This window comes from Scyliorhinus torazame, chromosome 21, assembly GCF_047496885.1.
Source record: "Scyliorhinus torazame isolate Kashiwa2021f chromosome 21, sScyTor2.1, whole genome shotgun sequence".
NCBI classification, from domain to species: domain Eukaryota; kingdom Metazoa; phylum Chordata; class Chondrichthyes; order Carcharhiniformes; family Scyliorhinidae; genus Scyliorhinus; species Scyliorhinus torazame.
In genome coordinates, this window is record NC_092727.1 from 68,849,794 (window position 1) to 68,873,154 (window position 23,361).

The 23,361-nt window shown below is 49.1% G+C and overlaps 1 protein-coding gene across 1 annotated transcript in view; it reads left to right on the top strand.

Annotated features, from left to right (window-relative positions):
- Positions 1 to 15,476: 15,476 nt before the first annotated feature.
- Positions 15,477 to 23,361, top strand: part of LOC140398337 (1-phosphatidylinositol 4,5-bisphosphate phosphodiesterase delta-3-like) — a 175,436-nt gene continuing 167,551 nt past the window's right edge. The window contains exon 1 of the mRNA XM_072486918.1: positions 15,477 to 15,954. Coding sequence (XP_072343019.1) covers positions 15,867 to 15,954 — 88 coding nt within the window. The 5' untranslated portion in view covers positions 15,477 to 15,866. The remainder of the gene's footprint in view (positions 15,955 to 23,361) is intronic.

Sequence of the window (23,361 nt, forward strand, 5' to 3'; positions counted from 1 at the left end):
TTAAAGAACAGGTCCTCCAGGGTTATAATCTCTGGATTACTACCCGAGCCACGTGCCAATTGGCATAGGGTTGAGAAAATTAGGGAAGTTAACACGCTAAAGGAGTGGTGCGGGAAAGAGGGATTCCATTTCATGGGGCATTGGCATCAGTACTGGGGCAAGAGGGACCTGTACCGTTGGGACGGTCTTCACCTGAACCATTCTGGGACCAGTGTTCTAGCGAATAGGATAAATAGGTTGGTCACGAGGACTTTAAACTAGCAAGTTGGGGGGAAAGGAAGTGTAAAGCTATGGACAGTATAATGGTTGATGGAGATCAAGGCAGCAGGTTACGTGACAGGTTATTATGTAGAGATATGGGTTCAAAGACAAGGAAAATTAGGAGAAAGGGTAAGAGGAAAAATCATTTGCGAAAAGTTACTGATCGAGGTGTTAGGATTCATAACAAAGACATAAAAAACAGCATAAGTGTACTTTACCTGAATGCTCGTAGTATGCGAAATAAGGTAAATGAGTTGATGGCGCAAATCTCGTGAATGACTATGATTTAGTGCCCATTACTGAAACATGGTTAAAAGATGGTCACGACTGGGAGTTAACTATCCAAGGGTATCAGACTATACGAAAGGATAGAATGGACGGTAAGGGCGGTGGTGTAGCTTTGTTGTTTAAGGATGGCATCCGGGCAATAGTAAGGGATGATATTGGTGCTATGGAGGACAAGGTTCAATCAATTTGGGTGGAAATCAGGAATAGTAAGACGAAAAGGTCACTGATAGGAGTAGTCTACAGGCCACCAAATAGTAACAGGATAGTAGGGCAGGCAATAAGCAAAGAAATAACGGATGCATGTAGAAATAGTACAGCGGTTATCATGGGAGATTTTAATCTGCATATCGATTGGTTTAACCAGGTTGGTAAAGGCAGCCTTGAGGAGGAGTTTATAGAATGTGCCCGGGATAATTTCCTGGAACAGTATGTAATGGAACCTACAAGGGAACAAGCGGTCCTAGATCTGGTCCTGTGTAATGAGGCAGGATTGATTAATGATCTCATAGTTCGGGATCCTCTTGGAAGGAGCGACCACAATATGGTGGAATTTAAAATACAGTTGGAGGATGACAAGGTAAAATCAAACACGAGTGCTTTGTGCTTAAACAAAGGCGATTACAATGGGATGAGAGAAGAACTAGCTAAGGTAGACTGGGAGCAAAGACTTCATGGTGAAGCAGTTGAGGAACAGTGGAGAACCTTCCGAGCGATCTTTCACAGTGTTCAGAAAAGGTTCATACCGACAAAAAAGAAAGATGGTAGAAAGGGGAAAAATCGACCGTGGATATCTAAGGAGGTGAGGGAGAGTATCAAATTGAAGGAAAAAACATACAAAGTGGTAAAAATTAGTGGGAGACTAGAGGACTGGGAAGACTTTAGGGGACAACAGAAAGCTACTAAAAAAGCTATAAAGAAGAGTAAGGTAGACTATGAAAGTAAACTGGCTCAGAACATAAAAGCAGATAGTAAAAGCAGATAGCAGTTGGGCAGCACGGTAGCATTGTGGATAGCATAATTGCTTCACAGCTCCAGGGTCCCAGGTTCGATTCCGGCTTGGGTCACTGTCTGTGCGGAGTCTGCACATCCTCCCCGTGTACGCGTGGGTTTCCTCCGGGTGCTCCGGTTTCCTCCCACAGTCCAAAGATGTGCAGGTTAGGTGGATTGGCCATGATAAATTGCCCTTAGTGTCCAAAATTGCCCTTAGTGTTGGGTGGGGTTGCTGGGTTATGGGGACAGGGTGGAGGTGTTGACCTTGGGTAGGGTGCTCTTTCCAAGAGCCGGTGCAGACTCGACGGGCCGAATGGCCTCCTTCTGCACTGTAAATTCTATGAAAAGCTTCTGCAAATATATAAGACAAAAAAGAGTGGCTAAGGTAAATATTGGTCCTTTGCAAGATGAGAAGGGAGATTTAATAATAGGAGACGGGGAAATGGCTGAGGAGCTGAACAGGTTTTTTGAGTCAGTCTTCACAGTGGAGGACACAAATAACATGCCAGTGACTGATGGAAATAAGGATATGATAGGTGAGGACCTTGAGATGATTGTAATCACTAAGGAGGCAGTATTGGGCAAGCTAGTGGGGCTAAAGGTAGACAAGTCTCCTGGTCCTGATGGGATGCATCCCAGAGTGTTAAAAGAGATTGCTAGGGAAATTGTAAATGCACAAGTGATAATTTATCAAAATTCACTAGACTCTGGGGTGGTCCCAGAGGATTGGAAAGTAGCAAACGTGACACCACTGTTTAAAAAAGGAGGTCGGCAGAAAGCGGGTAATTATAGGCCGGTAAGCTTAACTTCGGTTGTAGAGAAAATGCTGGAATCTATCATTAAGGAGGAAATAGCGGGGCACCTGGAGGGAAATTGTCCCATTGGGCAGACGCAGCATGGGTTCACAAAGTGTAGGCCGTGTCTGACTAATTTGGTAGAATTTTTTGAGGACGTTACCAGTGCAGTAGATAACGGGGAGCCAATGGATGTGGTATATCTGGATTTCCAGAAAGCTTTTGACAAGGTGCCACACAAAAGGTTGCTGCATAAACTAAAGATGCATGGCATTGAGGGTAAAGTGGTAGCATGGGTAGAGGATTGGTTAACTAACAGAAAGCAGAGAGTGGGGATAAATGGGTGTTTCTCTGGTTGGCAACCTGTAACTAGTGGGGTCCCTCAAGGATCAGTGTTGGGCCCGCAGTTGTTCACAATTTACATAGACGATTTGGAGTTGGGGACCAAGTGCAATGTGTCAAAGTTTGCAGACGACACTAAGATGAGTGGTAAAGCAAAAAGTGAAGAGGATACCGGAAGTCTGCAGAAGGATTTGGATAGGTTAGGTAAATGGGCTAGGGTCTGGCAGATGGAATTCAATGTTGCCAAGTGTGAGGCTATCCATTTTGGGAGGAATAACAGCAGAATGGATTATTATTTAAACGGTAAGATGTTAAAACATGCTGCTGTGCAGAGGGACCTGGGTGTGCTGGTGCACAAGTCGCAAAAAGTTGGTGTGCAGGTGCAACAGGTGATTAAAAAGGCTAATTGAGTTTTGTCTTTCATTGCTAGAGGGATGGAGTTCAAGACTAGTGAGGTTATGCTGCAATTGTATAGGGTGTTGGTGAGGTCGCATCTGGAGTATTGTGTTCAGTTTTGGTCTCCTTACCTGAGAAAGGACATATTGGCACTGGAGGGAGTGCAGAGGAGATTCACTAGGTTGAACCCAGAGTTGAGGGGATTAGATTATGACGAGAGGTTGAGTAGACTGGGACTGTACTCATTGGAGTTTAGAAGGATGCGGGGGGATCTTATTGAAACATATACAATTATGAAGGGAATAGATAGGATAGAGGCGGGCAGGTTGTTTCCACTGATCGGGGAAAGCAGAACTAGGGGGCATAGCCTCAGAATAAGGGGAAGTAGATTTAGGATGGAGTGCAGGAGGAACTTCTTCACCAAAGGGTTGTGAATCTCTGGAATTCCTTGCCCAGTGAAGCAGTTGAGGCTCCTTCTTTAAACGTTTTTAAGAAAAAGACAGATACCTTTCGAAAGAATAAAGGGATTTGGGGATATGGTGTACGGGCCGGAGAGTAGAGCTGAGTCCACAAAGATCAGCCATGATCTCATTAAATGGCGGAGCAGGCTCGAGGGGCCAGATGGCCTACTCCTGTTCTTAGTTCTTATGTTCTTATGAGATTCAATGGTTAGGGGAATAGATAGGAGATTCTGTGGTCGCGAGCGAGACTCCCGGAAGGTATGTTGCCTCCCGGGTGCCAGGGCCAGGGATGTCTCGGATCGTATCTTCAGGATCCTTAAGGGGGAGGGGGAGCAGCCAGAAGTTGTGGTGCACATTGGTACCAACGACGTAGGTAGGAAAAGGGGTGTGGAGGTAATAAACAAGTTTAGGGAGTTAGGCTGGAAGTTAAAAGCCAGGACAGACAGAGTTGTCATCTTTGGTTTGTTACCGGTGCCACGTGATAGCGAGGCTAGGAATAGGGAGAGAGTGCAGCTGAACACGTGGCTGCAGGAATGGTGTGGGAGGGAGGGCTTCAGGTATTTGGATAATTGGAGCACATTCCGGGGAAGGTGGGACCTGTACAAGCATCTGAACCAGAGGGGCACCAATATCCTGGGAGGGAGGTTTTCTCGTACTCTTCGGGAGGGTTTAAACTAATTTGGCTGGGGAATGGGAACTGGATTTGTAGTCCAGCAACTAAGGTAGCCGATATTCAGGATGCCAAAGCGTGTAGTGAGGCAGTGGGGAAGGGAAAACTGACAAAGGAGAGCACTTGCAGGCACGGAGATGGGTTGAAGTGTGTGGCCATCACGGAAACTTGGATAGAAGAGGGGCAGAAATGGTTGTTGTCGGTCCCTGGTTATAGATGTTTCAATAAGATTAGGGAGGGTGGTAAAAGAGGTGGGGGGGGGGGGGGGCATTGTTAATTAGAGATAGTATAACAGCTGCAGAAAGGCAGTTCGAGGAGTATCTGCCTACTGAGGTAGTATGGGTTTGTGGTAGTATGCATTAGGGGTCATGTGGGACTGTGAAGCTGACAGATCCCGGGTCCTGGTTGGCTGTTGATCTCTAGCTCCGCCCTGAAGGCGGAGTATAAGAACCAGGAGTTCTCCCCGCAGCTCCAGTCTGTTGCTGAACTGCGGGGAACAAGTCACGCTTAATAAGGCCTCATTGACTTCATCTCTATTCGTCTCTCGTAAGTCATTGTGCGCTACAATTTATTAAGCGTGACTTGTTCCCCGCAGTTCAGCAACAGACTGTTAGAAAAAGAGTCGCTAGGACTCTCAGAGGCACGGGCCCTTGCAGCTTCCCTAGATGTGGCCGCGCAAAACGCCCGCGCGTACGGCCCCGACCGTGCGGCAGCCCCTTGGGCTCCGTGGACCCCCGTCGCGACAAACCCCCCCCCCTCACAGGCTTGCGCGGTTCAGACGCCAAGTCATCCCGGGGGGCCCGCTGCTATTTCTGTGACCAGGCGAAACACCCCCGGCAGCGCTGCTCGGCCCGCGCAGCGATTTGCAAGAGCTGCGGCAAAAAGGGCCATTTCGCGGCTGTGTGCCGGTCCCGGGGGGTCGCCGCTGTCCCCGGAGAAGAAAGAGTCCAGCGCATCCCAAACGCTCCCCAACCCCCCCAGCGCCCATGTGCGACCCGCAGGCGCCGCCATTTTGGGTCCCGGCCACCACGAGGGGAGGATGGGCGCCGCCATCTTGTGACCCCCCAGCCATGTGCGAGGCATGGGGGCGGTCATTTTGTCCACCCCGCCGCCATCTTGGGACCCCCCAGCAATGTGCGATGCATGGGGGCGGCCATTTTGTTCACCCCCGCCGCCATCTTGGACGACAACAATGGACCCCAGCATCGACGGCTCCACGGGGTTCGAAGAAGACGCTGAGACACTGCAACCACGTCTGGCCTCGGTGACGCTGGACCAAGCACGGCCCCGGACGCTCCAGTCGACGACAACAACGGTGCTGATCAACGGACACGAGACACCATGCCTGATCGACTCCGGGAGCACAGAAAGCTTCATCCACCCCGACACGGTAAGACGCTGTTTTTTGACCATCCGTCCCAGTACGCAAAAGATTTCCCTAGCTGCAGGATCCCACTCCGTACAGATCAAAGGGTTCTGCATAGTGACCCTAACGGTGCTAGGGAGGGAGTTTAAAAACTACAGGCTCTACGTCCTTCCCCAACTCTGCGCGCCCACATTACTGGGATTAGACTTCCAGTGCAACCTGCAGAGCCTAACATTCCAATTCGGCAGCCCAATACCCCCACTATCTGCGGCCTCGCAACCCTCAAAGTTGAACCCCCATCCTTGTTTGCAAACCTCACCCCAGATTGCAAACCCGTCGCCACTAGGAGCAGACGGTACAGCGCCCAGGACCGGACATTTATTCGGTCCGAAGTCCAGCGGCTGCTGAAGGAAGGCATAATCCAGGCCAGCAATAGTCCCTGGAGAGCACAGGTGGTAGTAGTAAAGACAGGGGAGAAGCAAAGGATGGTCATAGACTATAGCCAGACCATCAACAGGTACACACAGCTAGATGCGTACCCTCTCCCCCGCATATCCGACATAGTCAATCGGATTGCCCAATATAAGGTCTTCTCCACCGTGGACCTCAAGTCCGCCTACCATCAGCTCCCTATCCGCCCAAGTGACCGCAAGTACACAGCCTTCGAGGCAGACGGGCGACTATACCACTTCCTAAGGGTCCCATTTGGCGTCAAAAAACAGGGTCTCGGTCTTCCAATGGGAGATGGACCGAATGGTTGATCAACACGGGTTGCAGGCCACGTTCCCGTATCTCGACAACGTAACCATCTGCGGCCACGATCAGCAGGACCACGACGCCAACCTCCAAAAATTCCTCCAGACCGCTAAAGCCTTGAACCTCACATACAACGAGGACAAGTGCGTGTTTAGCACAAACCGGCTAGCCATCTTGGGATATGTAGTGCGCAATGGGATAATAGGCCCCGACCCCGAACGTATGCGCCCCCTCATGGAATTTCCCCTCCCCCACTGCTCCAAGCCCTGAAACGCTGCCTGGGGTTCTTTTCATATTACGCCCAGTGGGTCCCCCAGTACGCAGACAAGGCCCGCCCCCTAATACAGACCACTACCTTCCCCCTGTCGACAGAGGCTCGCCAGGCCTTCAGCCGCATCAAAGCGGATATCGCAAAGGCCACGATGCGCGCCATCGACGAGTCCCTCCCCTTCCAGGTCGAGAGCGACGCCTCCGATGTAGCTCTAGCGGCCACCCTTAACCAAGCGGGCAGACCCGTGGCCTTTTTCTCCCGAACCCTCCACGCCTCAGAAATCCGCCACTCCTCAGTGGAAAAGGAAGCCCAAGCCATAGTGGAAGCTGTGCGACATTGGAGGCATTACCTGGCCGGCAGGAGATTCACTCTCCTCACTGACCAACGGTCGGTAACTTTCATGTTCGATAATGCACAGCGGGGCAAAATTTAAAATGACAAGATCTTAAGGTGGAGGATCGAGCTCTCCACCTTCAACTACGAGATCTTGTACCGTCCCGGAAAGCTGAACGAGCCGTCCGATGCCCTATCCCGCGGCACATGTGCCAACGCACAAATAAACCGTCTCCAAACCCTCCACGAGGACCTCTGCCACCCGGGGGTCACTCGGTTCCACCATTTTATAAAGTCCCGCAACCTCCCCTACTCCGTGGAGGAGGTCCGTACAGTCACCAGGAACTGCCACATCTGCGCAGAGTGCAAACCGCACTTTTTCAGGCCGGATAGAGCGCACCTGATCAAGGCTTCCCGACCCTTTGAACGCCTCAGTCTGGATTTCAAAGGGCCCCTCCCCTCCACCGACCGCAACACATACTTCCTGAACGTGGTGGACGAGTACTCGCGTTTCCCTTTCGCCATCCCCTGCCCCGACATGACAGCGGCCACAGTTATTAAAGCCCTTAGCACCATATTCACACTGTTCGGTTGCCCCGCATATATCCATAGCGACAGGGGGTCCTCCTTCATGAGGGACGAGCTGCACCAGTTCCTGCTCAGCAAGGGTATAGCCTCGAGCAGGACGACCAGCTACAACCCCCGGGGGAACGGGCAAGTAGAGAGGGAGAACGGCACGGTCTGGAAGACCGTCCTACTGGCCCTACGGTCCAGGGATCTCCCAGTTTCACGGTGGCAGGAGGTCCTCCCGGACGCTCTCCACTCCATCCGGTCGCTGCTGTGTACCACCACTAATCAAACGCCTCATGAGCGCCTCCTTGTCTTCCCCAGGAAGTCCTCCTCTGGAACGTCGCTGCTGACCTGGCTGGCGGCCCCAGGACCCATCTTGCTCCGGAAACATGTGAGGGCGCACAAGTCGGACCCGTTGGTCGAGAGGGTTCACCTCCTCCACGCGAACCCGCAGTACGCCTACGTGGCGTACCCCGACGGCCGACAGGACACGGTCTCCCTGCGAGACCTGGCGCCCGCCGGCAACACGCACACCTCCCCGACACCAATCACCCCCTCCCTGCCACCGGCGCACCCCGCGACCGCCCCCTTCCCGGGAGGATCGGTCCTCCTCCCATGTCCGACCAGGAGTGAAGCAGAAGCAGGAACCGTAAAGCTCCCGGGGATGACAACGCTGGAACAAGCACCTGCACCACCACCGGGGCTGAGGCGATCGACAAGGAAGACCAGACCGCCCGCTCGACTCGTGGCATCGGTGTAACACAAGAATGTTGTGGACTTTAACGAGAATGTTCTTTTTCTTCTTTCGAATATTGTAAATAGTTCACAAACCCTGTACATAGCCCAGTGTAGGGCAAAGTGTAGGGCACTGTAATGACATGCAAAAAGTTTTTTTTCCACCCAGGACCAGCCTTGTAAACCCCTACCACCATGCGAAGCACCACCCCGCCGGGTTCATTTTTAACAAGGGGTGAATGTGGTAGTATGCATTAGGGGTCATGTGGGACTGTGAAGCCATGATGCCATTGGCTGACAGATCCCGGGTCCTGGTTGGCTGTTGATCTCTAGCTCCGCCCTGAAGGCGGAGTATAAGAACCAGGAGTTCTCCCCGCAGCTCGAGTCTGTTGCTGAACTGCGGGGAACAAGTCACGCATAATAAAGCCTCATCGACTTCATCTCTATTCGTCTCTCGTAAGTCATTGTGCGCTACAGGGTTGAAGTCAGAAATAGGAAAGGAGCAGTCACCTTGTTAGGAGTTTTCAATAGCCCCCCAATAGTAGCAGAGATGTGGAGGAACAGATTGGGAAACAGATTTTGGAAAGGTGCAGAAGTCACAGGGTAGTAGTCATGGGTGACTTTAACTTCCCAAACATTGAGTGGAAACTCTTTAGATCAAATAGTTTGGATGGGGTGGTGTTTGTGCAGTGTGTCCAGGAAGCTTTTCTAACACAGTATGTAGATTGTCCGACCAGAGGGGAGGCAGTATTGGATTTGGTATTCGGTAATGAACCAGGGCAAGTGATAGATTTGTTAGTGGGGGAGCATTTTGGAGATAGTGACCACAATTCTGTGACTTTCACTTTAGTAATGGAGAGGGATAGGTGCGTGCAACAGGGCAAGGTTTACAATTGGGGGAAGGGTAAATACAATGTGGTCAGACAAGAATTGAAGTGCATAAGTTGGGAACATAGGCTGTCAGGGAAGGACACAAGTGAAATGTGGCACTTGTTCAAGGAACAGGTACTACGTGTCCTTGATATGTATGTCCCTGTCAGGCAGGAAAGAGATGGTCGAGTGAGGGAACCATGGTTGACAAGAGAGGTTGAATGTCTTGTTAAGAGGAAAAAGGAGACTGATGTAAGGCTGAGAAAACAAGGTTCAGAGAGGGCGCTGGAGGGATACAAGATAGCCAGGAGGGAACTGAAGAAAGGGATTAGGAGAGCTAAGAGAGGGCATGAACAATCTTTGGCGGGTAGGATCAAGGAAAACCCCAAGGCCTTTTACACATATGTGAGAAATATGAGAATGACTAGAGCGAGGGTAGGTCCGATCAAGGACAGTAGCGGGAGATTGTGTATTGAGTCTGAAGAGATAGGAGAGGTCTTGAACGAGTACTTTTCTTCTTTATTTACAAATGAGAGGGGCCATATTGTTGGAGAGGACAGTGTGAAACAGACTGGTAAGCTCGAGGAAATACTTGTTAGGAAGGAAGATGTGTTGGGCATTTTGAAAAACTTGAGGATAGACAAATCCCCCGGGTCTGACGGGATATATCCAAGGATTCTATGGGAAGCAAGAGATGAAATTGCAGAGCCGTTGGCAATGATCTTTTCGTCCTCACTGTCAACAGGGGTGGTACCAGGGGATTAGTGGCGAATGTCGTGCCCCTGTTCAAAAAAGGGACTAGGGATAACCCTGGGAATTACAGGCCAGTTAGTCTTACTTCAGTGGTAGGCAAAGTAATGGAAAGGGTACTGAAGGATAGGATTTCTGAGCATCTGGAAAGACACTGCTTGATTAGGAATAGTCAGCACGGATTTGTGAGTGGTAGGCCTTGCCTTACAAGTCTTATTGAATTTTTTGAGGAGGTGACCAAGCATGTGGATGAAGGTAAAGCAGTGGATGTAGTGTACATAGATTTTAGTAAGGCATTTGATAAGGTTTCCCATGGTAGGCTTTTGCAGAAAGTAAGGAGGCATGGGATAGTGGGAAATCTGCCAGTTGGATAACGAACTGGCTAACTGATAGAAGTCAGAGAGTGGTGGTGGATGGCAAATATTCAGCCTGGATTCCAGTTACCAGTGGCGTACCGCAGGGATCAGTTCTAGGTCCTCTGCTGTTTGTGATTTTCATTAATGACTTGGATGAGGCAGTTGAAGGATGCGTTAGTAAATTTGCAGACGATACGAAGATTGGTGGAGTTGTGGATAGTAAGGAGGGCTGTTGTCGGCTGCAAAGAGACATAGATAGGATGCAGAGCTGGGCTGAGAAGTGGCAGATGGAGTTTAACCCTGAAAAGTGTGAGGTTGTCCATTTTGGAAGGACAAATATGAATGCGGAATACAGGGTTAACGGTAGAGTTCCTGGCAATGTGGAGGAGCAGAGAGATCTTGGGGTTTATGTTCATACATCTTTGAAAGTTGCCACTCAAGTGGATAGAGCTGTGAAGAAGGCCTATGGTGTGCTAGTGTTCATTAACAGAGGGATTGAATTTAAAAGCCGTGAGGTGATGATGCAGCTGTACAAAACTTTGGTACGGCCACATTTGGAGTCCTGTGTACAGTTCTGGTCGCCTCATTTTAAGAAGGATGTGGAAGCTTTGGAAAAGATGCAAAGGTGATTTACCAGGATGTCGCCTGGAATGGAGAGTAGGTCTTACGAGGAAAGGTTGAGGGTGCGAGGCCTTTACTCATTAGAACGGAGAAGGATGAGGGGCAACTTGATAGAGATTTATAAGATGATCAGGGGAATAGATAGAGTTGACAGTCAGAGACTTTTTCCCCGGGTGGAACAAACCATTACAAGGGGACATAAATTTAAGGTGAATGGTGGAAGATATCGGGGGGATATCAGAGGTAGGTTATTTACCCAGAGAGTCGTGGGGGCATGGAATGCACTGCTTGTGGAAGTAGTTGAGTCGGAAACATTAGGGACCTTCAAGCAGCTATTGGATAGGTGCATGGATTACGGTAGAATGATATAGTGTAGATTAATTTGTTCTTCAGGGCAGCACGGTAGCATTGTGGATAGCACAATTGCTTCACAGCTCCAGGGTCCCAGGTTCGATTCCGGCTTGGGTCACTGTCTGTGCGGAGTCTGCAAATCCTCCCCGTGTGTGCGTGAGTTTCCTCCGGGTGCTCCGGTTTCCTCCCACAGTCCAAAGATGTGCAGGTTAGGTGGATTGGCCATGATAAATTACCCTTAGTGTCTAAAATTGCCCTTAGTGTTGGGTGGAGGTGTTGACCTTGGGTAGGGTGTTCTTTCCAAGAGCCAGTGCAGACTCAATGGGCCGAATGGCCTCCTTCTGCACTGTAAATTCTATGAAATGAAAAAAAAAAATGAAAATCACTTATTGTCACAAGTAGGCTTCAAATGAAGTTACTGTGAAAAGCCCCTAGTCGCCACATTCCGGCACCCGTTTGGGGAGGCTGGTACGGGAATCTTTGATAATCTATGATTAATCTAGGACAAAGGTTCGGTACAACATCGTGGGCCGAACGGCCTGTTCTGTGCTGAATTTTTCTATGTCCTATGTTCTCTATAGAAAATATGTTAAAAAAGGGGGATGTGGTGATCTGTATATCTGCTGATATGTAACGAGTTAACAACTGTATATTAATGCTAGACAACCACTAGATGGCAGCACCAGATCCAGGTAAAAAAACTGTATTCAGAGGATATTCCTGCCTCTTCGTATCCGGAGTGATAGAGAGTAGAGTGTTAGAGAGATATGGCTTAGTTGGCACATGTAGTTAAACATTATTTATACTTCTTATTTACTTAATCATCAGTTATAGTTGTAAAAGAGTGAACAAACTCATAGATATTTATATATTCGTTATTCAAGAAATGTTATTTGCTCAGCATTTCCCATTGAGGCCCCTTATATAACGCTACTCGTGCTGTATAGCCATGTCTTTCTCAGCGCTGTGAGTGCTGGGAAACACTAGGGGCTTTGCTCCCATTTTATTGAATCGAGCCTTTGAACATCCAGCCAGGGGAAACATCCTTCCTGAATCTATCCTGTCTAACATCTGCTGTAGGATTTTCACTGCGCATTTACATCTAAGACCATAGTTAATAGAGAATTCTGAACAGTCTAATTACCAGGCAGATTTATTCATAGATGGTCATTTACAGATCAAACACTAATAGGCACGTTACTTAGAATTTGCAGCACAGAAACTGACCATTTGCTTCAACAGATCTTTGCCAGCATTTATGCTCCACATGGCTTTCCTACCAATTTATTTCATTTCATCCTATCAGCATAATTGTGTTTATTTCTCCCTCGTGTGCATATCGCCCCTATAAATGTAATTGTGCTACTCACCTCAAGTGAGTACCACATTCTCACCACTCTCTGACCAAAGTAATTTATCCTGAATACATGATTAAAATTCTTAGTAACTTTCTTATTTTTTTGTGCTTCGGATTGTTTGAACAACAATTTTGAATGAGGTCATGTAAGGGTTGATTAAACAAACCTGCCCATTGAGTTCCTTTGTTTGGCCTTTTAACAAAGGCACCTTGGACAGGAAGCAGTCATTTACTCTCAGCCTATTGATGTCTTCCCTCCCTGCACAGTCCCACATCAACACAACTTTGCCTCAGCCTCGGGGAGTCACTGAACTATGACACCAACAGAGCACCTCCCACACTTGCTGCCCTCTGACCCCTCTGAGATTGCTGATTCGAGACACTGTTGATCTGAACCTGGTACAGACTGTGTTTCAGTGGAGGTGTGGGTGAGAGTCACTCTATAAAGTAAAGTCGCCATAATCCCAGATGACCATAGGCTGTTTTCCCCTTTGAGGGGAAATTATGTTACAGTTATATAGAACGTTGGTTAGGCCACATTTGGAATATTCTGTCCAATTCTGGTCACCACACTACCAGAAGGACGTGGAGGCTTTGGAGAGAGAACAGAAAATGTTTATCAGGATGTTGCCTGGTATGGAGGTATTAGAACACAGAACACAGAACATACAGTGCAGAAGGGGGCCATTTGGCCTATCGAGACTGCACCGATCCACTTAAGCCTATCCCCGTAACCCAATAACCCTTCCTCACCTTTTTGGTCACTAAGGGCAATTTATCATGGCCAATCCATCTAACCTGCACGTCTTTGGACTGTGGGAGGAAACCGGAGCACCTGGAGGAAACGCAGACACGGGGAGAACGTGCAGACTCCGGACAGACAGTGACCCAGCGGGGAATCGAACCTGGGATCCTGGCGCTGTGATGCCACAGTGCTATCCACTTGTCCTACCGTGTTGCCTCACCCCGTATTAGCTATGACGAGACATTGAATAAATTGGGGTTGTTCTCCCTAGAGAGACAGAGGCTGAGGGGTGACCTGATAGAAGTTTATAAAATTATGAGGGGTATAGATAGGGTGAACAGTTGGAGGCTTTTTCCCAGGGCGGAAATGACAATTGCAAGGAAGCACAAGTTCAAACGCAGACACGGGGAGAACGTGCAGACTCCGGACAGACAGTGACCCAGCGGGGAATCGAACCTGGGATCCTGGCGCTGTGACGCCACAGTGCTATCCACTTGTCCTACCGTGTTGCCTCACCCCGTATTAGCTATGACGAGACATTGAATAAATTGGGGTTGTTCTCCCTAGAGAGACAGAGGCTGAGCGGTGACCTGATAGAAGTTTATAAAATTATGAGGGGTATAGATAGGGTGAACAGTTGGAGGCTTTTTCCCAGGGCGGAAATGACAATTGCAAGGAAGCACAAGTTCAAGGTGAGGGGGATAGGTTCAGTGGAGATGTGCGGGGAATGTTTTTTACACAGAGGGTGATGGTGGCCTGGAATGCACTGCCAAGTGAGGTGGTTGAGGCAGATACGTTGGTGACCTTTAAGACTTATTTAGATAGACACATGAACATACGGGGTATAGAAGAATACTATCGAAGTTGGTCTAGATAGGGCACGTGATCGACGCAGGCTTGGAGGGCCGAAGAGCCTGTTCCTGTGCTGTATTGTTCTTTGAGGGGTGAGAGCTGACTGGTGGTGATTTAACCTGAGGATCACACCTCAGGCGAGGGGCAAGGTTGAGAAGTTGGGGCCTTCATGAATAACCGCAGCCGGCACAGGAATTGTACACGCACTGTGGCCTCACTCCGCATCACAAACCAGCTGTCTGGCCAACTGAGCTAAAGCGGCCCCAGGTGCTCTATATATCCCATCATTGTGGACTGGGGCCAAGGCTCTGCTGCTGTGCTGAAGGGCCAAGGATACTGATAAGGGAGAGTTAATGTCCTGTCACAGATGACCATGGGGTGGGTCCATCACACCACTAGAATTTCTTGAAACAAAAGGATACAACACAGGCAAAGGCCATTTGGCTACAGTGTCTGTACTAACTAGGGGGGCGGGCACAGTAGCATAGTGGTTAGCACAGTTCCCTCACAGCTCCAGGGTCCCAGATTTAATTCCCAGCTTGGGTCACTGTTTGTGTGGAGTTTGCACTTCCTCCCCGTGTCTGCGTGGGAGCTCCGGGTGCTCCGGTTTCCTCCCACAGTCCAAAGATGTGCAGATTAGGTGGATTTGCCATGCTAAACTTCCCTTAGTGTCCAAAAAGGTTGGGTGGGGTTACTGGGTTGTGGAGGTGAGGTGTGGACCTTGGGTAGGGTGTTCTTTCCAAGGGCTGGTGCAGACTCAATGGGCCGAATAGCCTCCTTCTGCGCTGTAAATTCTATGATTCTATAACCCCACGAAAGCTGCGAATCCAACTACCCACATTTTTAGAGGAGACTATCTCTAATTTTCATTTATTATCGAATCTGCTTCTGAATTCCTGATCATAACTTTCAAAGTTAAAAATAATTCTCATGTGGCTAGTGTTATTTTACCAGTTGCATTAATTTTGTCCTTTGATTACTGACCCTGGTGCGGCTGAAAGCAGTTTCTCAGTTTAAAAATAAACCCACCCCTCTATTTAAAAATCTCACCTTAACCTGCTTGGCACCAAGGAGAATAATTTATGCAAAAAAACAAGTTTTTACAAATAAAGGTTTAATAGTGGTGATTTGTATGAGACTGTCACAAGTGGAGGGCCATGTGAAGGGGCCACCTATGGGCGAGGATCTGGTCCGAACTGATTCTGGGCACGGCAGGAGCTGAACACGAACTGGAAATATGGACATGGCATCCGGCCAATGGGCTGCTCTTTATTTTCCGGAGTGAATGGGAGCATTCAGCACTTACAGGGCGGGGGTGAAAAGAAAGCTGTTGAAATTTCTTTCCAATTTCACCCCACCTGAGGGCGATCCTTTCCCTTATATAGAAGCTGAGAGTCACATGAGCGGAATTCCAGGATTATAAAGGAAAGGGATGCGGGGAGAAAGCTTCTGATGAGCAGGAGCCAGGCGGCAGCAGCAGCAGCAGGAAGATTTTCAAGGGAGGAGACTTTGTGCCCAGGGACGGGGCAGCTGAGAGGAGGTGGATGCTGAACAGGGTGTGGGGCTGAGAGGAGCAGCTCAGACTCCCCCCTCACAAGGGCAGATTGCAGCTCCGGCCGGGCACCCAGCCAAGGGGGCAGGAAGGAGCGCTGAAGGCACAGAGGCTGAAGGCAGTGCAGCCCAGGCGGCAGGCAGGCAGAGCCCGGCTCTGCAGGGACAAGGCAGCTCACCATGATCGGCACCAGGTCCCGGGCTTCGGAGCTCCCACAGTCGGAGCCGGATCACAAGAAATTCGCTCTGAAAGCCTTCAGGAAAGTTGGTAAGTAGCAGAGTGGGCAGGAATGTGCCCAGTCTGGAATGACTGGCAGCAGGGGAAGGGCGTGGGGGGTGGGGAGGGGGTTATAACACTGATTGTGGCTGTGCAAAGGATGAACCAGGAATGTTTCAGTTGCGTCGACCATTCAATCCTTTAAAGTTTTTGTAACTTCATTATCAACCTGGCTCATGCAACAACTTTATCCGAAGTTCTGAAAAGCTGGCTGCCTTGTTTATAAAGATAATTTCCTTGGCAAAGTCCATTGGGAGACCCCAGAGGATGTGACAGGTGCTATACAAATGCGTGCCCGTCACTATTTCGGGGGATGTCAAACTCCAGGGCCGACTGGGCCAATTTGCAAACAGCACTGATTAACCAGAAAGAGAGGGCTGTTCCCTGGCGCTCAGTTTCTTTCAGGTAGAGAATGAGCAGCAATCTCCTCTCTGCCCGAGAAGCCCCTTTAATGTTCCATCAAACAGCCTGGCGCTCAGACTGAGGTAAAATGGTGAATTGAGGAGAGATTCAGATTTACTGCGGTCAGGATTCAGGTCAACAAATGTTTTCCTGTCACTGTTACGTATGCAAATACACTTTCACCTCCATCGAGATCCAGGGCTGTCGAAACCAGTGGGGGGAGGGGGAGATAGGAATACAAATAGAGTAAACATAACCCAAAGGTAAGAGAAGTGACCAAAGCCTGGATCAACAATATAAATATTTCAGGTTCAGATTTTTATAAAATTGAGGAAATAATGCCAAACTAACTGATTAAAATCATGAAAAGCAAATGGTGCGGTGAGTGAAATTGTGAATCAGCTCAAAAGCTGGCAGGTTAGCATCTGTCACTCGATCTTCCCTCTGAACCCAGTCTGAGCCTCCACATTCCAAAAAGACATGGGCACGCTGGAAAAGGTGCAAAAATGAAATAGAGGTATTATGCCAGAAATGAGAAGCTGTCAGCATCAGGAAAGACTGAACCGGCTGCAGCTTTTTTTCTCTGGAAAAGCGAGCCGGCAGAGTGGCTGGATTAGAGGTGTTTACTCTGCAGGGGTTTCCAGTGTGGGTGTAGGGAAGATGCAGAAAAATCCCAAACTAGAGGACACAAATATAAGATAGTTACTGATAAATCCAAGATGGAATTTTAGAGAAACGCAATTAGAGAGAGTGCGGAAGAGACTTGATAGTATGATGGAAAAGTTGCAGCTATGAGGAAAGATCGGATAGGCTGGCGTTCCTCCCACAGTCCAAAGATGTGCATTAGGTGGATTGGCCGTTCTAAATTGCCCCTTAATGACCAGGGATGTGCAGGGTAGGTTATGGGATTACAGGGAGAGGGCGAGGTGGCCACTCATAAATGGGCAGAGTGCTCATTCAAGGGTGATGCAGACCTGATGGGCAGAAAGGCCTCCTTCTGTACTGTAGGGATTCAATGATCTTTTTGATTTCAGATGTACAAAACGGTGTGGGCCCCAGATAGAGTGGATGGAAAGGGCGTATTTACTTTACCAGAGAGGTCAGTGACTCGGGGGGGGGGGGGGGGGGGGGGGGGTAGAAAGATTAGAGGGGAGGTGGGGAAACCTGTTTTTCATCCAGAGGGTTGTGGGGGTCTGGAACTCGCCACCTGAAAGGGTTTGAGAAGCAGAGACCCTCATCTCATTTAACAGGCAATGATGTGGAGATGCCGCCATTGGACTGGGGTGGGCACAGTAAGAAGTCTTACAACACCAGGTTGAAGTCCAACAGGTTTGTTGGGAATCATGAGCTTTCGGAGCGCAGCTCCTTCCTCAGATGAGTCCTGTTGGACTTTAACCTGGTGTTGTGAGATCATTGAAAAGGTGTTGGGATTTGCACCTGAAGTCCCACACCCTGCAGGGGTCCGGGCCAAATGCTGGAAGGTGCGATTAGGCTGTGGGCTCGATTTCCAGCTGGCGCAGGCACGATGGGCAGACTGGCCTCATTCTGTGCCATGAACTTTCGCTGATTCTATCAATTTTTAGAATGTGGAACTTGGCTAACGGATGGAACAATTGAGATGAATTTGCACAGATAGATATTTAAGGAGAAGTTAGATGAGCGCATGATGGAGAAAGGAGTAGCGGGATGTACTGATGGTTAGATGAAATAAGGTTAGATGAAATAAGGTGGGATCTGGAATATAAGCATTGCATGAACCAATTGGGTGAGTGGTCTGTTTCAGGGCTATAGATTCTGTGTCATATACACTAATGTGTGTAGTGTAAGGGATAAAACGAGTGAATTTGGGGCACAAGTTCAACTGAAAGGGTATTTGGGAGCGTTATTGGGAGAAAAATATGCCAATTTATAATGTCTTGAGAAGAGGGAGGATGATTGGAAAGGGAGAAGGAGGACCGATACTGAGAGATATTGTAGCAGCGTTGGGGCCTGTTCAGCTCACATGGCTGGGCAGCTGGATTGTGATGTAAAGCGAGGCCAACAGCGTGGGTTCAATACCCATACATGTATTGAGATGATGAAAAGGCAGTGAACAGCTACAAAAATTCATTTCAAAATGAATGGGATGCTTTATCTCAAAATGATTGGAATACAAAGGGATGGAAACTTTGCTCCAGTTCGGAGAGTTCTGGTTCTATTCTATTTAGAACATTATGTTCTGTTCTGCTTGACACCCCTCAGGAAGGTGATATTGACTTGAGGGGGTGCAGCACACATTTACCAGAGTGAAAGTGGAGCTAAAATGGTTACATGAGAATGGGTTCCATAGACTAGGCTTGCATACCCTTGAGTACTGATCTAATTGGGTGTTTTAAAATGATTAGAGGATTTGATAAAATAATTAGAAACTATTTTCTGAGTTCAGAACAAGGGATCGTATTCTTAAAATTAGAATGAGGCCATGTAGGGTGGCACAGTGGTTAGCACTGTTGTCTCGCAGTGCCAGGGACCAGGGTTCAATTTCAGACATTGATCACTGTGTGGAGTTTGCACTTTTTTCTCCATGTCTGCGTGGGTTTCCTCCGGGTGCTCCGGTTTCCTTCCATGGAAGTCCAAGGATGTGCAGGTTAGGTGGCGTTATGGGGATAGGGCAGGGGAGTGGGCCTATTTAGGGTGCTCTTTCAGAAGATCCGTGCAGACTCGATGGGCTGAATGGCATCCTTCTGCACTGTATTGATTCATTCAGAAGTGATGTCAGGAAGCACTTATTCACAGGAAGGGTTGTGGAAAATTGCCTCCCTTAAGAAGCTGTTAAGGCTGGAGTCAATTGAAAATGTTCACAGCTGGAATTGATAGGTTTTGGTTAGACAAGGGCGGTAGATGGGTTGATATTGATCAAGCATCACCTAATTAATTTGCAGAAATAGCTAAAGGGGCTGAATTGTCACATGTTCCTAGGAGAGGTTATTTAAAATGCTCCTTTGCGCTTTGACACAATTTCACAGAATCAAAATAGCCCAGTAGAGTGTGACAGGAGTCCGAGATTAAAGCCGGACCTCCAGTCTGAGAAATAAGCAAGTTGTTTCTTCTTAAATTAGTTTGGATTTGGGGCAGTGTTGATGATGCTGGAGGTGTAGTAATGGTACAGGAACCATGTTGATTTTGAGGTTGGTTCACAGGAAAGTTGCTTTGCTGATATTATGAGGCTGGAACCAAAATCAAAGGGTTATCAGCTGTAGTCTCGGCTCCAGCTGAGGGTCTGGAGTCTCTGTTCGCCAAAATCGCGTTTGGCGACCTGCCGGAGAATCCAAATTTCTGACGGAATTGGGGACGGTGCCGCATTCACGATACTCCACCCCCTCCAACACGAGTGAGTACACTGCGTCACATATAGACGGCCTCAGGACGTTGCCTGAGGCCCACCCCCCTGTCGTGTTAAGCACACTAAGATAACACGGGCTGCAACTGGATGCAGCTAGTAGACTCCAGACCTTGAAGTTAGTTCAATTTGATTTATTGAATCTGTCACACAGTTAGCACAGTTCTCTGAGTTCGACTCTCTGCTAACCTAAGTGTGATTTCTCTATCTGACTGTGAGAGTTTGGCTGATCGATAAATGAGAGTTTGGCTCAAGATGGATTGGAACTTTATGGGAAAAACAAAATGTTAGGTAAAGCTTTGTGTGAAGAAATGTCAAGACAGACCCTTACAGGCTTCTGATGGCAAGCTGAGGAGGCTTCTGATAACAAGGTGGTTTTGAACCAGACAAAAGTGCAATAACGGCCTTGGGAATGGGTGCACTAGGCTTCAAGATAATTATGATTGAGGGGGGCTGAATTATAATTGAGCTGCGAACACAGATAGGAATGCGAGGGAGCTGCCCTCAGAAATGAACCAAAAATGTATAAATCCTGCTGTTAGATGTATTGACTTGGACTTGCTATTGTGACTCTGGAGAGACACAGTGGTCCTAGCTCCGGCGCCGAGAAATAAACATGTTAAAGTAACGAGGTGTTCGACTGATCATTTCATCCGGACTGGCTGCAAGAGAATCCTCAACTGAACCAGACTAGCTCTTAGCCACGTGCTGTATGCGTTATGTACAACGGACTCACACTGTAGATGTCCCTAGTAGAAAGAGGCGGAGAGTGAGTGCCTCGTGCCTTTTATAGTGGGAAACCACCCCCAAGTGTTCTGCCTGCTGATTGGTTACGTCCTGTTCCCTGTGCTCATTAGCTGCCTGTCTGTATCTCATTAAGTGCATGTCTGCATATTATGACATCTCCCCTTTTGTAAAGTTTTTCTGCAGCCTATGTGAAAATATTTACATGTGTAGGCCAAAAAACGTAACGTATTTACATGAGATGGCAGTTGAAAACATATGTACATATGAAAACAGGTGTCTAATGTGCAAAAACAGAACATAGCAAACAAAACAAATGTTCATAAGTCCAGTCTCTGGGGCTTGCGTCTGATCCTGGTTGACCGCTGGAGAGGTGGTGGTGGGGACGATGGCCGCTTGATAGGCGGGATTGCAGCCAGACTGGTGGCTTTGTGGTTTGAGGTATCAGGAGGTGGCACAATAACAGATGGAAACAACGAAGAATGTGGTTGCAGGCGGACAACTGTGCGCAGTGCCCGTCTGTTGCACCGTACAACAGAGCCATCAGCCATACGCACAACGTACGATCGAAAAGCAGCCTGTCGGACAACAACCGCTGGAGCTGACCAGCCTCCATCAGGCAGCTGGATCCGAACCGCATCCACCGGGGATAGCACAGGCAAATCGGTGGCATGAGCATCATAGCCCTGCTTTTGCCGGTCCCTGAGTTTCTGCATCTTCTGCAGCACCGGGAGGTGATCCAGATCAGGCAAGTGTATGGCTGGAAGAGTCGTCCGCAGGTCCCTGTTCATCAGGAGTTGAGCCAGTGACATGCCGGTAGACAGAGGGGTTTTCCTGTACGCCAGCAGCGCAAGGTTGACGTCAGAAGCAGAATCCGCGGCCTTGCAGATGGGCTGCTTCACTATGTGCACCCCTTTCTCAACCTTCCCATTGGACTGCGGGTAATGCGGGCTTGAAGTGACGTGATGAACTGATATACCCGGGCAAATCTTGACCACTCTTGGCTGCTGAAGCAAGGACCGTTGTTACTCATGATAGTGAGGGGAATACCATGCCTGGAGAACGTCTCCTTACAGGCCTTGATGACGGTCTTGGACGCGAGGTCTGAGAGCTTCACAACTTCTGGGTAGTTGGAAAAATAATCGATGATGAGCACATAGTCACGACCGTTGGCGTGAAAAGAGGTCGATGCCCACCTTGAACCATGGGGAGGTCACAATTTTGTGCTGCTGAAGCGTTTCCTTGCCCTGTGCTGATTGGAAGCGTTGACAGGTCAGACGGTTGAGGACCATATTTGAGATGTCCTGACTAATCCCAGGCCAGTAGACAGCTTGCCTGGCTCTGCGTCTGCACTTCTCGACACCCAGATGCCCCTCGTGTATTTGCCGGAGCACTGGAGACTGAGCGGAATGACAATGCGGTCCAGCTTGAGGAGGATGCCATCAACCACCGTCAGGTCGTCCGTCACATTGAAGAATTGGGGGCACTGCCCTTTTTGCCAGCCATCGGTGAGGTGGTGCATGACCTGCTGCAGAAGCAGGTCCTTGCTGTCTCGTTGCAAATGCGGATCACCTTCTCATCCGACGCCGGGAGGTTGCTGGCCCACAGCTGCACCTGTGATTCGGTCTGCTGGACGAACGCCGGCTGGTCGGCAGGCAAGATTATGGAGCAGGACAAAGCATCCGCAATAATGAGCTCCTTGCCCAGTATGTACACTAGCTCAAAGTCATACCGTCTGAATCTGAGGAGGATGCGCTGCAGCCGGGGCGTCATGTCATTTAGGTCTTTGTGGATAATGTGGACCAGAGGCCTGTGGTCCGACTCGACAGTGAATGTCAGCAGGCCGTAGACCTAATCGTGGAACTCGAGAATTCCAGTAAGCAGGCCCAGGCATTCCTTTTCGATTTGGGCGTAACGCTGCTTGGTGGGTGTCATCGCCGGTGATGCGTAGGCAACCGGAGCCCAGGATGGGGTGTCATCGCGCTGGAGCAACACCACGCTGATGCCGTCCTGGCTCGCATCTGTTGAGATTTTCGTTTCCCTGTCGGGATCAAAAAAAGCCAATACAGGTGCAGTGGTGAGCTTGGCTTTCAGCTCCAACCACTCTGCTTGATGAGCTGCCTGCCACTCAAAGGCAGTAGACCTTTTTTCACCAGGTGTCTGAGGGCCGTGGTGTGTGAGGCCAGGTTTGGGATAAACCTGCCCAAGAAGTTCACCATTCCTAGGAAGCGCAGCACCACAGTATTGTCTTCAGGGGTCTTCATGGCTTCAATGGCCTTGACCTTGTCTGTGTCCGAGCGCACGCCCTGCTGAGATATCTGGTCACCCAAGAACTTCAGTGTTGACATGCCAAAAGAACACTGCGCCCTGTTCAGCTTGAGGCTATTGGCATGGACACGGCGAAACATCTGCTGGAGACAAGAGATGTGCTCTTCGGGGGTTGTGGACCAAATGATAACGTCGTCCACATACACACAAACCCCTTCTATGCCCTCCATCATCTGCTCCATGATTCTCTATGGAAGATCTTCGAGGCCGAAACAATGCCGAACGGCATATGATTGTAGCAGTACCTGCCAAACGGTGTGTTGAAGGTGCAGAATCTTCTGCTGCACCCATCGAGCTGGATTTGCCAGAACCCGTGTGATGCATCCAATTTCGTGAAAAACCAGGTGTGTGGCATCTCACTTATCAGTTCCTCCCGCTTCGGGATGGGGTAGTGTTCCCGCATGATATTCTGGTTTAGATCCTGGGATCAATACAGATGCGCAGCTCCCCCTTTACACAGACCATCGAGCAGCAGGATCTTGTACCGATATGGAAGAGTGCCCATCCCGTCAAATACATCCGGATACTGAGCGAGGATGTCATCA